General features: G+C 44.3%; 1 protein-coding gene across 7 annotated transcripts in view; it reads right to left on the reverse strand.

The window, feature by feature from the left end:
- Positions 1–1,202: 1,202 nt before the first annotated feature.
- The window catches only part of FGFRL1 (fibroblast growth factor receptor like 1), a 171,166-nt gene continuing 160,184 nt past the window's right edge, over positions 1,203–12,184 (reverse strand). For all 7 annotated transcript variants that reach the window (XM_069014672.1, XM_069014670.1, XM_069014677.1 and 4 more), the window contains 2 exons: positions 8,823–9,176; positions 1,203–6,013 (listed from right to left, as the gene is read on the reverse strand). In XM_069014672.1, the coding sequence (XP_068870773.1) occupies positions 5,604–6,013; positions 8,823–9,176 (764 nt within the window). In that variant the 3' untranslated portion in view covers positions 1,203–5,603. The remainder of the gene's footprint in view (positions 6,014–8,822; positions 9,177–12,184) is intronic.

The raw sequence follows: 12,184 nt of genomic DNA on the forward strand, positions 1-12,184 counted from the left end.
TTCTCTGCAGCTCAACTGCCATTTCCTCAGGGCCAGAAGGGACCACTAGATGACTTAATATGGGTTAGATGAACCCCTTTATCCCAATGACATTCCCAAAATCTTCCATTCCAAACTCACTGTCCACAAAGCACTCAGCCTTGAAGATTTTGAGAGATGCAGCACCTACCTCTTTATTTGGTAGCTCTTTCCAAAGTGTGTGCATTTCTCATTTATTTGTGTGTCTGGCTGCACACTGGGACCATTAATTTCTGCCCCATCTTTCTGTGCCAATGAGGCAGCCAGTGCAAAGATGTCAAACCCTTGCAATGGCTCCATGTGTCCAACTTGTTTCCCAATGGACATTGCAGGGATTTTTTTCCCACTGGCACCTGCAAGAGCTGGAACAAGCTCTGTGTGGGGAGTAATTCAATGATTGTAAGGATCTTTTCCAATCTAAATGATCCCATGTTAATAATCAGCTTTGAGCAATTCAGAGTCCTGGGCATGCTCAAAGTACCACATACAGGCAGAGGTGCTGCCCAGGTAGGAAAGCCATGATAAATTCTCCATGAATATCTTACCACCTCCCAGGGTTTGCTCACCTCTGCATCTTCCCCAGGTCTTTATTTCAGTATTTCAAACCTCTCAAGAGTTTCAGACAGCCACAGAAATGGAGTCAACAGACAAATATTTTCTCTTTCGCACCACAAGTGTGCAATTTCTGCACAGGGATCTTTGGGTCAGAGGCCCAGGTCAGGTCAAGATGAAGTTTGGATGAGGGCCAGCTTTTCTGAACTTAAGATGTCACAGCTTGGACATTTGCTGCCTCTGGAGTGAATAGTGAGACACTCACAGGTTTGCCTCAAAAAAGGTGGAGGTGCTGAGTTTGACCTTGAAATCCCTCCTCCACTCCAGGTACTCCAAAATTTCATCTTGCTAATTAAAATTTGGCTCCTAGTGCAGTTACAGCATTTGGCTCTAGAAATGAACAGATTAAAAACTGCCCTTTTTCACTAAAAACCAGAAACCTTTCCCAAACCATTAAAAAATAATGCCCCTGCTAGATGCACAGAACCCATGCAAAATATCAGACCAAGCTGTGGCACACAGGTACCTTTACAATAATGTCTGCTTTGTCCTGCCAGCACTCCTGATATGTGCTAACACACACACCCACCCACACAGAGCCATCCTTCCCTTCAAAACACAGAACTCTAACATATATTAACACAATACCAGGCTTTTATTCCTTTTTTTTCCTGCAACTTTTATTACAAAGCCACAGACACACTGTGCCATTCTGTCTCCTTTGATGTGTTCAGTTACTGTATTTGTCACCAAAATTGAAAACCACAGAACACTTTTTATCTTCAACGTCTGATAAGTTTTCAGTTCGAAAGGGACCGACCACAGAAGGATTGTCCATACAAAGTTTTAAAATGCCATGCACAAACTGGCAGGTAAAGCCATGTTTGATCTGTAATGCAAATAAAATTAACAAAGATAGTGGGTATTAAGCCCAAAATTCCTTTGATCTTTGAAGCTCCAAGGTTTTAAAAGTACAACTGCCTTCTGTATCACAGTCTGGCACGTACATCTATATGCCTATATGCATATGTATACAAATACATAAAAAATCTTCTGTGTTCAACATAGGGTCAGTTACTACCAACAAGACAATGGTTTTCTTTGAACACCCTCTATTCAGGAATGAAGATGTATCCAAATCTTTTCCCACTGAATAAAAACCTTATTCATACACAAGCATGACCTGGTTGAATTTATTTAAACTACGGAAGACTTTGCAATATATGCAAAGCACAACCAAGCCCTAAAATTCAATGGCATGCAGTAGGGCTTGGGACAGAGTGACTCAGAAGAGTGCTTGCAGGTACCCTGCGAAGGAAAAAGAATTCCTCAAAAATGTGAAATCCACCCAGGCACAGCCAGCCAGTGCAAGGCCCAGACAAAAACATAGCCCCTCCTGAGCAGGGCATAGGATGGTATTTTCCTGGGGGGAAGTTTCACACCATTTTTGGTGCTCAAGATGGAGCAGATACCTGAGGCAGGATGAAATCCCCATGCTTTCTGCAAATCAAGACCTTTATAGCATCTTCCATGGTGCACCCAAAACCAGAGCTGCCTTCTCAGTGCCATGGCTGAGAGCTGGGATGATGCATCATCCACAATGGGTAGTTTAATGCAACATGTGCCTTTGGAGAGCTCTGTCAGCAGCAGTAGAGATTTATCTTTAATTCAGGAGCTTTAAAGAGCTGGAAGAAGACACTCCTTCCACTTGAGCCATCTGGCAAAATATAAAGTTTTTGACTGCATGATCTAGCACTCTGCAGCTGGGTTGCAAAGGGCAGAAGGCACTGGTGGAGAGTGCTGTGCACAGCCTGGAATTCTGTGCTGTATGGGAAATGCAGGAGTGCTTCTCTTAACTCTCTCTGAGGCTCAGACATAGAGCTGCCACTTGAACTGGTGCCATTAGAAAATCCCTCAGGGTTTGCCTTGGGCTGAACCACACAAACCCAGTTCACCTCCACCTCTGAAGCTGGTGTCAGTACCACTCACAGAGCATGGGTTACAAGTGTCTCCTTGCTGCAACACTGGCCCAGAAAGCAGAGAAAGGCCACGGGCATACAGGGGAATCCTGCCCTTTGCCATGCCCCTAATGCTGCTGGAATGTGCAGGAGTTTGGGACATTATGATGTAGTAAGTAGCTTCTCACAGGCACAAGATAATGAGATGTAGTCCTTAGTATCTCTCATGGAAACATACACTTACTGTCTTCTTGAAATAAAGGTGATGCCCTTACTGTATAGAGGCTTATTTAATTTTTTTAATGAAATGACTCAGTATACTACAGCCATTAAGAACTCCTGCCTAAATCATGCCTTATATCCATGACTTGTATCAGTGCTCACATTTAAGCTCCTCTCAGCTCTCCCTGAAGCTGACAGGATGCATATGAAGATATCCTTAATGTGAATTTTAGGGATTTCATAAAGTTTTGTTAACAAAGTTTAGCTGAACCCTCCTGCTGAAAAATACTAGTTATCAATGGGTTGCTTTACTACAACCTCTACAGGAGGACCATCATGAGGGATGGTCTTCCTCTAGGGGTTATTACATGGATAACATACTCCTAAGGCAAGAAAGGGACTTTTTGGAGCAGAATGTATTGGTTAAGCAAGCAGGAGCTGACATGTTTCACTGAATCGGGGCCCCATCTCACAGCACCATGGCTGAGCAAACAGGGAACTGTTTGGTTTGCTGGTGATTCAAACAAACCACCAGAAAAAATCACTGCAGGTCAACACACAGCAAATACCTTCAGAAATGTTCAGAGAAAAGCAAAGCCTAAAGCACAGCTTTGTTTCAGATTAAATAAAGTATCTCACTCTTAAATGGAGAGCTGGATCTCTTTAATGGAACAGGCTTCAGAAGGAAGTAACTCCAAACTTAAAAATTAGAGTGTTTCAAATTTTCCTTTTTTTTTTTTTTTTTTTTTTGAAACCATCAAACTCTAAATGAAAAGAAGAGAAACAGTTGCAACATTGCTAAACCCGCCTTCTCCAAAGAAAATTTTGGCTCCTGAAGAGCTGGGTGCCTCTCCATAGTGTGCAGCAGAAGGAAGGTTCAAGCCCCCCTGAAGGGGAGCAGCTCCTGTGTTCTCTCCTCACTGTGCCCAGCTCACCCTCCACTGGCTCCTAAAGCAGCTGCAGTTACAAATTAAGTGTTTCACCTACATTTCATGATTTCCCCTCCAAGCACCCTGAGGCCAAAGCTCCTTTTACAGCCTCACAAATTATTATGCTTTGATTTACAAAATTTTCTTAAAAAAACCAACAAACAAACAAGCCAACAAACCACTGCAGGTTTGTGCTTAAAAATCGAATGGAAGATCCTCCCCACGTCCCTCCCCGAAATGCATAGTGAAACAGCTTTCCCTGTGAGCAGAGAACTCTGCTACTGAAGATGGCTGGGGTCCATGAGAAGTGACCTGGCCACTGCAGACCCTCACAGTCAGAATACAGACAGTGGAAAAGGTCAGTTTCTGATGGACAGGATGGTACCAGCAGCACCTGAGGTGACAGGAGATGACACCTGGCTAGTGTGAAAAGGCATAGAGACAGGTGGCCTCCAGGTTAGAAGCACAGTTGGTCACAAGCTACATCGAGTGTGTTCTGAGCATGGCATCTACAGAACCTGAAAAAAAAAAAATCTTTATTTTCTTTGATCAAAAATATGTATAGAAATGCCTGTTTTGAGGAAAATATCATACATTTCTTTTCTTGTTTAACAAAATAAATTAAATATACATGACTTCTGTTTAAAATCTATATAGAATTACAAAGGTTTTATATTTTGCAATTGGATTCATTCCCAGTCCATATAGGTATTTAATACAGTCCTTATTTATTTTCTCTTCTTTCAGCTTTTACTGTTGTTTGAACTGCAATGTTTTACCATTTCCAAAATGATATCTGAGGGGAGGGAACAACCACACACAACCTAGGTGGATATTTCTCAAATGCATTGTTTTCCTACAAGATTATTTCATTCTCTTTGCTTCTTACTATTTTTTCTAATGCTTTCATGTATTTTGCATTGATGCAGAAAATCCAGTAGCTTGTCACTGTAAGCCATCAGAGAAGGACAGTGTGTTTTGCTTTCTTCACCATCAGCAGTTCAATTATTATTATTATTAATTATTATTATTTCTTAAATATAAATATAAAGCTGTTCTGTACAATGTTCCTCTTTCCTTCTTTTCCTTTTTCCTGGCAGCAGCACTGAGTCCTAGGACCAGGGGAGTGGAGCTGATCTGCAGAACATCCCATGCGAAACAAGATGCCTTCACCTTGCAGAAATTGAACCAACCAGCTTGGTTAGTTGATTGTGATGAACACGACTGAGAAGCACCTGGCATTTCACCTTGTGAACAGAAATTAATTTTTCCAGACTCTCTTATGTTATTTCTTTCCCTGGAAGAGATGAATGGGTTACGCCTCCCGGTGCTTTGGCACTGAAGCTCAAGTACATCAGAGCTCGAGCCACTTGGAGCAGGACAGGTCTGGGGGCTTCCCACCAAAGCAAATGAAGCACAGCAGGCATAGGAACAGCTGTGCCCATCCAGAAAAGTACCACACACACCTCTTGCTCTACCTGCTCCTTTCAGTAACACAAGGAAGGAGGTGGTGGTTCACATCCCTGTGTCCCATCTCACTTGTTGCCACTTTGATTAAAATACCCAGGAAGGCTCTGCTGCTGGAGACAGCTTCCTCTCTGCTGTGACTTGGAGATCCTTCATTATTCCTTGGCTACATCCTGATTGCAATAATTAAAAAAAAAAAAATCTCTTTTCTCTCTCTGTCTTTCTCTATTATATATATATTTATATAGATAGATATAGATATATACACATATATATATACACACATACACACACGCATATACAATTATATATATATGTATATATATATTTAAAATTACATATATAATCTTTTCTGTCTGCTTTGCCTGTTGCTGGCAGTGTGAGCTGACTCGGAGCAGTCTCTGCTGAGGTACCACAAGGAAAAGCCCAGACGAGCCACAGTACACGGGGCCAACCCTTAGCACTGGTACTGGATGTGTTGGTGCTGGTGCACTTTGCCTTCCACATGTGAGTGGGTGTGGGTGTGGATGTCCGTGTAGATCTTTGGGTACATTTTGGAGGCCATGGCAGGGGCCAGGGCGGGCCCCTGGGACAGTAAATGCTGCTGCTGGGCAACGTATTCCTCGTAGTTTATGGAGGAGATGCAGTCTTTGTCGGGGACCTGGGAGACACAGATCCTGTCCCGGGGCTGCGGCCGGTGCACGGGGGCAGCAGCTGGAGGGGAGCAGGGCTTCTTCTTGGACTGGCACAGCCACAGCAGGATCGTCCCAAAGATGAAGACAGCTCCAGCAGGGATGCCGATGATCACAGGCCAGGGCAGGCTGCTGGCGGAGGAAGGGGGCACAGGTGCACTGGGAGGCTTGGGATCTGGACATGGTGGCAGGAGAGAGACAGAAAGAGTTAATTAAATGCAGGCAAAGTGGATTCAAAACAGATGTCACACGGGCTGGCTGTTGTACAGGCTGTCTGGCAACTCTGCCAGACCAAGTAACAAGGGAGAAATCAAGCCAGCACATGATATTTGGTAACTGCTTTGCTTTTCAGTGCTCCTGGAAGGACAAGCAACTCATTTTCTCTGGTTTAGGGGTCAGGAGGGGAGTCTTTGGGGAATTTTATAACTCTCTTATCCAAACTTTAATGGATGCACACTAGAGCCAGCCTGAGAGAGTTTCCTAACACTCACTCTGTTACGGAGTGGGCTTTGCTGCCCAAACTGAAGGACACAACACAGGACATGTCAGTAAAACCTCACTGTCAGCAGCCCAGGAGGCACAATCAGGTTGCACAGAGCCACAGCACGCTGGCCACCCACCTCTGCCACATGTAGCTCTGCCTGCAAGGGCTTCAGCCACTCTCTAGCAATCCTGTCCAACAATCCTGGAGCTACCCAACAACGCTCCACCATGGCAGGGAGAATGAATGCAGGGTTTTGGAGGCGTTGTCTTTTGAGTTTCTTGTGTGGTTTCTTGTGTGGGAGGAAGGCTGAAGGATGGGAAAAATGTAGGTGAGCTGGTGGCCCCTCTTGGTTTCCAAGGCATAGAGAACTGCAAGTTCATTCAGCACTGAAGTGTGTCCCCAGCTTCTTAGACCAAATGGGCTCTACTGCCACCAGACTCTTTGAAGCTGCTGTTGGCTTTTCAAGGGCAATAAATTCAGCTACTGGAGGAGATAAGATGCTTTAGACATCATCTTTCACAACTACCTCCTCCTTTATCTCTCTGCTGTTGGCAGTCTGTACATCCCTGGATAGCCACTCCAGTTTCTCAGCCTGATCTCCTGATTTATAGACCCAAAAGGAATCCTGGGGTAGGATTCTAGCTATGAAAATACTTGTCTAGATAGCTACCAGCTGGAATATCCAATGCCTTGAAACATACCCAGGTACAGAATTCAGCTTGCAGGGAGACCCCCTGGAAACTTCAAAAACCACAGGCTATCTAAATCATTCAATATGCTATATTCAAATATGTATCACTTAACTTCCAAGCTAAACTTCTTTAAGACACTAACTTCTTTTTCTCTCCTTGACAAATAATCCTATGGGTAGTTTGAAATGTTAAATATATACCATGTGGTCTCTTTGAAGTTAGGAAGACCTATACTTTGACCTCGACAGATGAAATTTTGATTCTCCAACACTGGAAATTACAGAATAATTTAGGCTGTAAGGGGAGTCTGGTCCAGCCCCCTGTTAAAAACATGACAGGATCAGAAAACTGACCCATCAGCTGACCATGAAAAAAGAAGTCCTCATGTCGGTTGGTAGAAATCCTGTTGGGCTGAAACAAAAGTGTTTTGATGTTCGTCCATGTTCCTCAGAGCTGTCTATGTCAAATCTGGTAGATTTACAAACAAAATGGTCTTTTTTAACTCATGGCTTTACAGCCTCATCTTTGCATCTTAGGGCAAGCTGGGTTCTCCTTCTCCATCACTGCTAATAACAACAGGCCTGCAGGCTCTGGTTCTGGCATGAAGCCTCATTACAGTCCCATTTAAATCCATGGAAACTCTCCCCCTGATTTCAGTGGGAGCTGGATCAGACTCTCATAGGTCAGAAACTCCCAGAGGCTTTAAGTTATATCCCACCCATGCAGTTTTCCCTTGGTATTGACAGAATGTAGTCCTAAATCCAAAATATTTATCAGGGTAGAACTGCATAGTCAGAAGACAAAGGAGAAAATGACCAGGCAAGGATGGTGTGTCTGAGACACATTTGATACAGTCTCAGTTGGATGTGGACACCAGCTCTGAGGTCTGGGGAGAGAAGGCAGCAGCTGTGAGTTTGGTACAGGGGCCCCAGGGGACCACTGGCTAAGAATTTAACTAATCAATCATTCTGGTTTTCACACTCATTCTTTTCATTTCCTTGTGACCCGGACAGTTTTTATTCTTCTCTCATTTTATGGGCCTGCATCATTGTTTCCTTTTACCAGTAAAAGCAACATAAATAAGGGCAAGAGAAAGGGGAAATGTTAGGGAATGAGGTTGCAAACTGTGCTGTTATTCAGTTCCCCTCTCCCATCCTGCAGCCTATCACTGAAGTGATTTAGTGTCTGCAACTGCAGTACCTTTTCTCAGCTTGATCCTCTTTCATACAGGAGCAGATAATTCAATTTATTTCACCTGGATAACTGAGAGGGGACCTCATCAATGTCTATAGGTATCTGCAGGGAGGTGTCAAGAGCAGGCTCTGCTCCATGATGCCAAGCAAAGGACAAGAAGAAAGGGCAGAAAATGATGCCCAGGAAGTTCCACCTGAACATGAGGCAGAATTTCTTTACTGTGCAGTAACTGAGCACTGAAGAGATTGCCCAGAGAGGGTTTGGAGTCTCCCTCACTGGAGATATTCCAGAACCATCCCATGCCACGTGCTCTGGACTGACTCTGCTTGAGCAGGGAGGTTGGACCAGATGACCTGCTGTGGTCCCTTCCAACCTGACCCATTCTGTGATTATTCCCCATGAAGGGAGAAAAGGAAATATCATCAACAGGATTTCAGCAGGGACTGATTTAAATCAGGGCTGATTTCATCCCCCATTCTTTCTTATCAGAACTGGGCTAGCCTAAATTGCACAGCACCACAGAGGGCCAGGGAGCCAATGGGCATCAGTAGTTGAATTATTAAACACCATGATGCAGACTAGTGGTACAGATGAGGGAAAATGTCCCAACTCACCTGGCAGGACTGTGAGAAAAGCGCTGCGGAAGCTGTAGCCCATGGTGTTTGCCCCGAGGCAAATGTACATCCCTGCATCCTCCTCCTTGGCTCGAGTAATCATCAGTTTGTTCAGGTAGGAACCATCTGGGCGGGACCAGACCTCCCCTGTGGGCAGCACGACGAACTTCTGCCCCCCCACATCAATGGTGGAGTTGTACTTGCTCTCCGTGCCGTACTCCACCCTCTTCAGCCACTGGATGACGGGTTTGACGTCGCTGCGCACTTTGCACTGGAAGGATGTGGTCCCACCATAGTCCACTGTCGTGTTGACAGGGTGTGTCCCTGTCAGGATGGGCTTGGACCTCGTCCTCTCTGCACAGAAACACAGGGAGCTCCATGGGGAAAGGTGTTTGCCAATCTCAGTAACTTGCAATTGCAGAAACATAGGAAAAAGGTGTAGGAGGGATGCAAAATGATAGTCTAGTCCAACTCCCTGCCCCAGGGCAGGCTGAGATTTCTGCAAACATTTGCCCAGCCTCTGCCAAAGCCTCCAATGGTATATGCTCTCCAGTCTCTCCAGACAACTCCTCCACTGTCTGAGGTTTAGCAAGTGTGTTCTCATGCTCAGCCTGAATCTTCCTGTTTACAACAAGGAAGTTCCTTTTCTCCCTGCATCAGAACTGGAGTAACGTATGGTTACCCTCTGAGCCCTTATATTTTGGAAGATTTTCTTCATCCCTCTCTTCTGCACACTGCACAACTCTCCTACCTGTGATTCTGTGATGGTGTGTCTCTTACAACCATGACATTTACATGTCCATTTACAGGCTCCAAGAGAGAGCCTTTATGTGTTCTCAGACACAACCTCAGGTTTTTACCAGATTGTTTACAAATACTTATCTGTTAAGAACCCACACCAGAACTACTGTGGCTACTCCCAGTTTGGGGATAGTGAGGGGTGGGGTGAGACATATTCTTTCTTCCTTTGGCCTTCTCAAATGTTCCCTATGGAAAGACAAAATCTGATGGGGAAAGACCCCTTCTTTCACAGAATATGGCAGGCTGTGGATATTCTCATCTTTGGTCTGAAAGTCCTTCAGAAGATACCTGTCACCTCTCAAGCTGGGCCTGGTAGTTGTTCATGGGGACCAAACTCTATTGGAAGTAATCCTATGCCATGTCATCAACTGCTGGAAGAGCTGAGACCACAGGCACTACCAGCAAGGAAGACTTTAACTTCATGCTCACCTCCCTGCTTTTATCATTCCTTTCTTTGGTATAACCATCACCACAGTCACTACGGAGAAATTTTTTTGTGGAGGATGAGCTCAGAACACTTTCGCTTTTCTAACCAGTAACAAAATCTTTCCTTTTTCACAAATTATTTTTGCCTCAAGCCTCAGGTAAGGCAGGAAACAAGATGGAGGGAAAGGAAATCAAACTGAAGAACTTCACAAGGCCATCCTTTCCAGCATGATCGTAAGTCTAAGCTGTGTCAGCACCACATAAAGTGAAAGGAAAAATGTATGCCTCATTCTGAGGAATGTTTGGATTTTTTTTTTTTAGTGTTAGGATCAGATAAATCAGTCATAGTTTCCAGACAAGGAGGTACTGCAAACCTCTATCCTAGGCACAGGAGAAATTACGGTATCACAGTGGGTGGTAACTGCTGGCAATCATCAGCTCCTTTTGATGGCAAACACTGTTGGATTGAGCACATAACAAAACAGCTCCCACCAGCACCGGCTTTGGAGTGAGAGGATGGAACAATGGACCCTCTTTCAAAAACTTGGGATAAGGAGGGCTCTAAAGATGTGCTTGGGAAACAAAAATACCGCAGTAGTCCCTGTAGGCTTTGCCTTGGGACTGTGAGCAGCAATTGCAGCCGGGGAGACTGAGACTTAGAAAAGCAGGACTTAGGAGGTAAGGCTCGGGGGGGGGGGGGAGGAGGAAATTGAATAAAACCTGTAATGCTCCACAGAATGATGTTAAAAATAGAAAGATGTCTGAAAACTGCTTAATGCCCTTATCTCCTTGACTCTAGTTCCAGCTTTGGTTACTGTTTTCACTCCTAGCCAGCAAAAGCTAATGAAAACAAAGGTTACATGCATCTCTAAGTTGATAAAAACCAAGATAAACAGGGACACAGAAAGGGGTTTGTTCCTGGTGCTGTCTGGTTTTGATGAAGTGAAAATGCCACAGCTGCCATTAGGATGGGGCTTGATTCATTTCCCTGCCTCTGCTCCTGGTTTTAGTGTAAACACATGTTTTTACTGTCTCCACACAGCTGCATCTTTATCAATCCCAGATGTCCAGCAGGTTTGTGCCTTCAGAGCCCAACAGAGCTTCCCACATGTGCTTTTAATTCTGTGATTCTAGAGAAAGGACTTATCAGAGAACAGATCTTTACCTTTAAGAACCATCTTTCACACTGGGATAAACTTTCTCATGCTAAAATGTATGCAGAGACAAACAACATGCTTTCCAAGTGGCTGGAAATAGCCCTCCATGCCCCTGCTCCTCATTAATGAAGGCTATTCAATCTTCCCTCCACTCAGCTCATCTTCTCCTCTTTCTTGAGTTGGCTACTCTGTAATCATGTCCATGACAACTTATGATGATGCCATAGGCAAAGCACAATGATTTAAGAATAAGACCTCTTCTCTGGTAAACTTAGGAAGGATTTGAGTATCATTATCCTCAGCAATAATAGGAGAAACAGGAGATTAGAGAGCAAGAATCAGAATAGCTAGATAGTAAGAAGAGCAATTTACCTCACCACAATGCAGGGTAATCCCCCACAGCTCATCTTCTAAGGATTGAATCTTTAAAGCTATGTAGGCATCTAAAGATACAGGCAAGACCCTAGCGGGTGTTTTGGGCTTTTTTTTAGTAACTTATTTGTACCTGCTTGGACCTTCAGATGGCCAAATGTTTTTTAGAATTTGGCCCTAAAGCCTTGTCTGGCCAGTGACTGTAGACATAAGATTTCTGCTAATTCTGTTGGGAGACTTCTAGATTAAATTTTGAATTGACTGGTTTCAGCCATTCTGACATAATAATCTGGGCTATCCTACATATTCCCCCCCCACTCCATGTACTTGAAAGGGCTTTCTCTGTTAGTGCTCAGTCTGTCCTGGAACTGCCTCTCCTGTAGAAGACTGAACTGGGCAATGGTAAACTTCCACCACGCAGGTGCCTGTGGAGATGATTGTTTCCCAAGTACCTGTCCTCATTTCAGCTCCTAAACGGTCTTGTTGCTACTCTGTCTTGCCCAGGTTTCAGGTTCATTTCAGTAATGTTTCCCTCTGATGTTTTTAGCACTTCCCCATTTCCCTGTCCAGCTATCAACACTGCACCCTTGCCATTGCACTGTTTTG

The sequence above is a fragment of the Aphelocoma coerulescens genome, chromosome 4 (assembly GCF_041296385.1).
Source record: "Aphelocoma coerulescens isolate FSJ_1873_10779 chromosome 4, UR_Acoe_1.0, whole genome shotgun sequence".
NCBI lineage: Eukaryota > Metazoa > Chordata > Aves > Passeriformes > Corvidae > Aphelocoma > Aphelocoma coerulescens.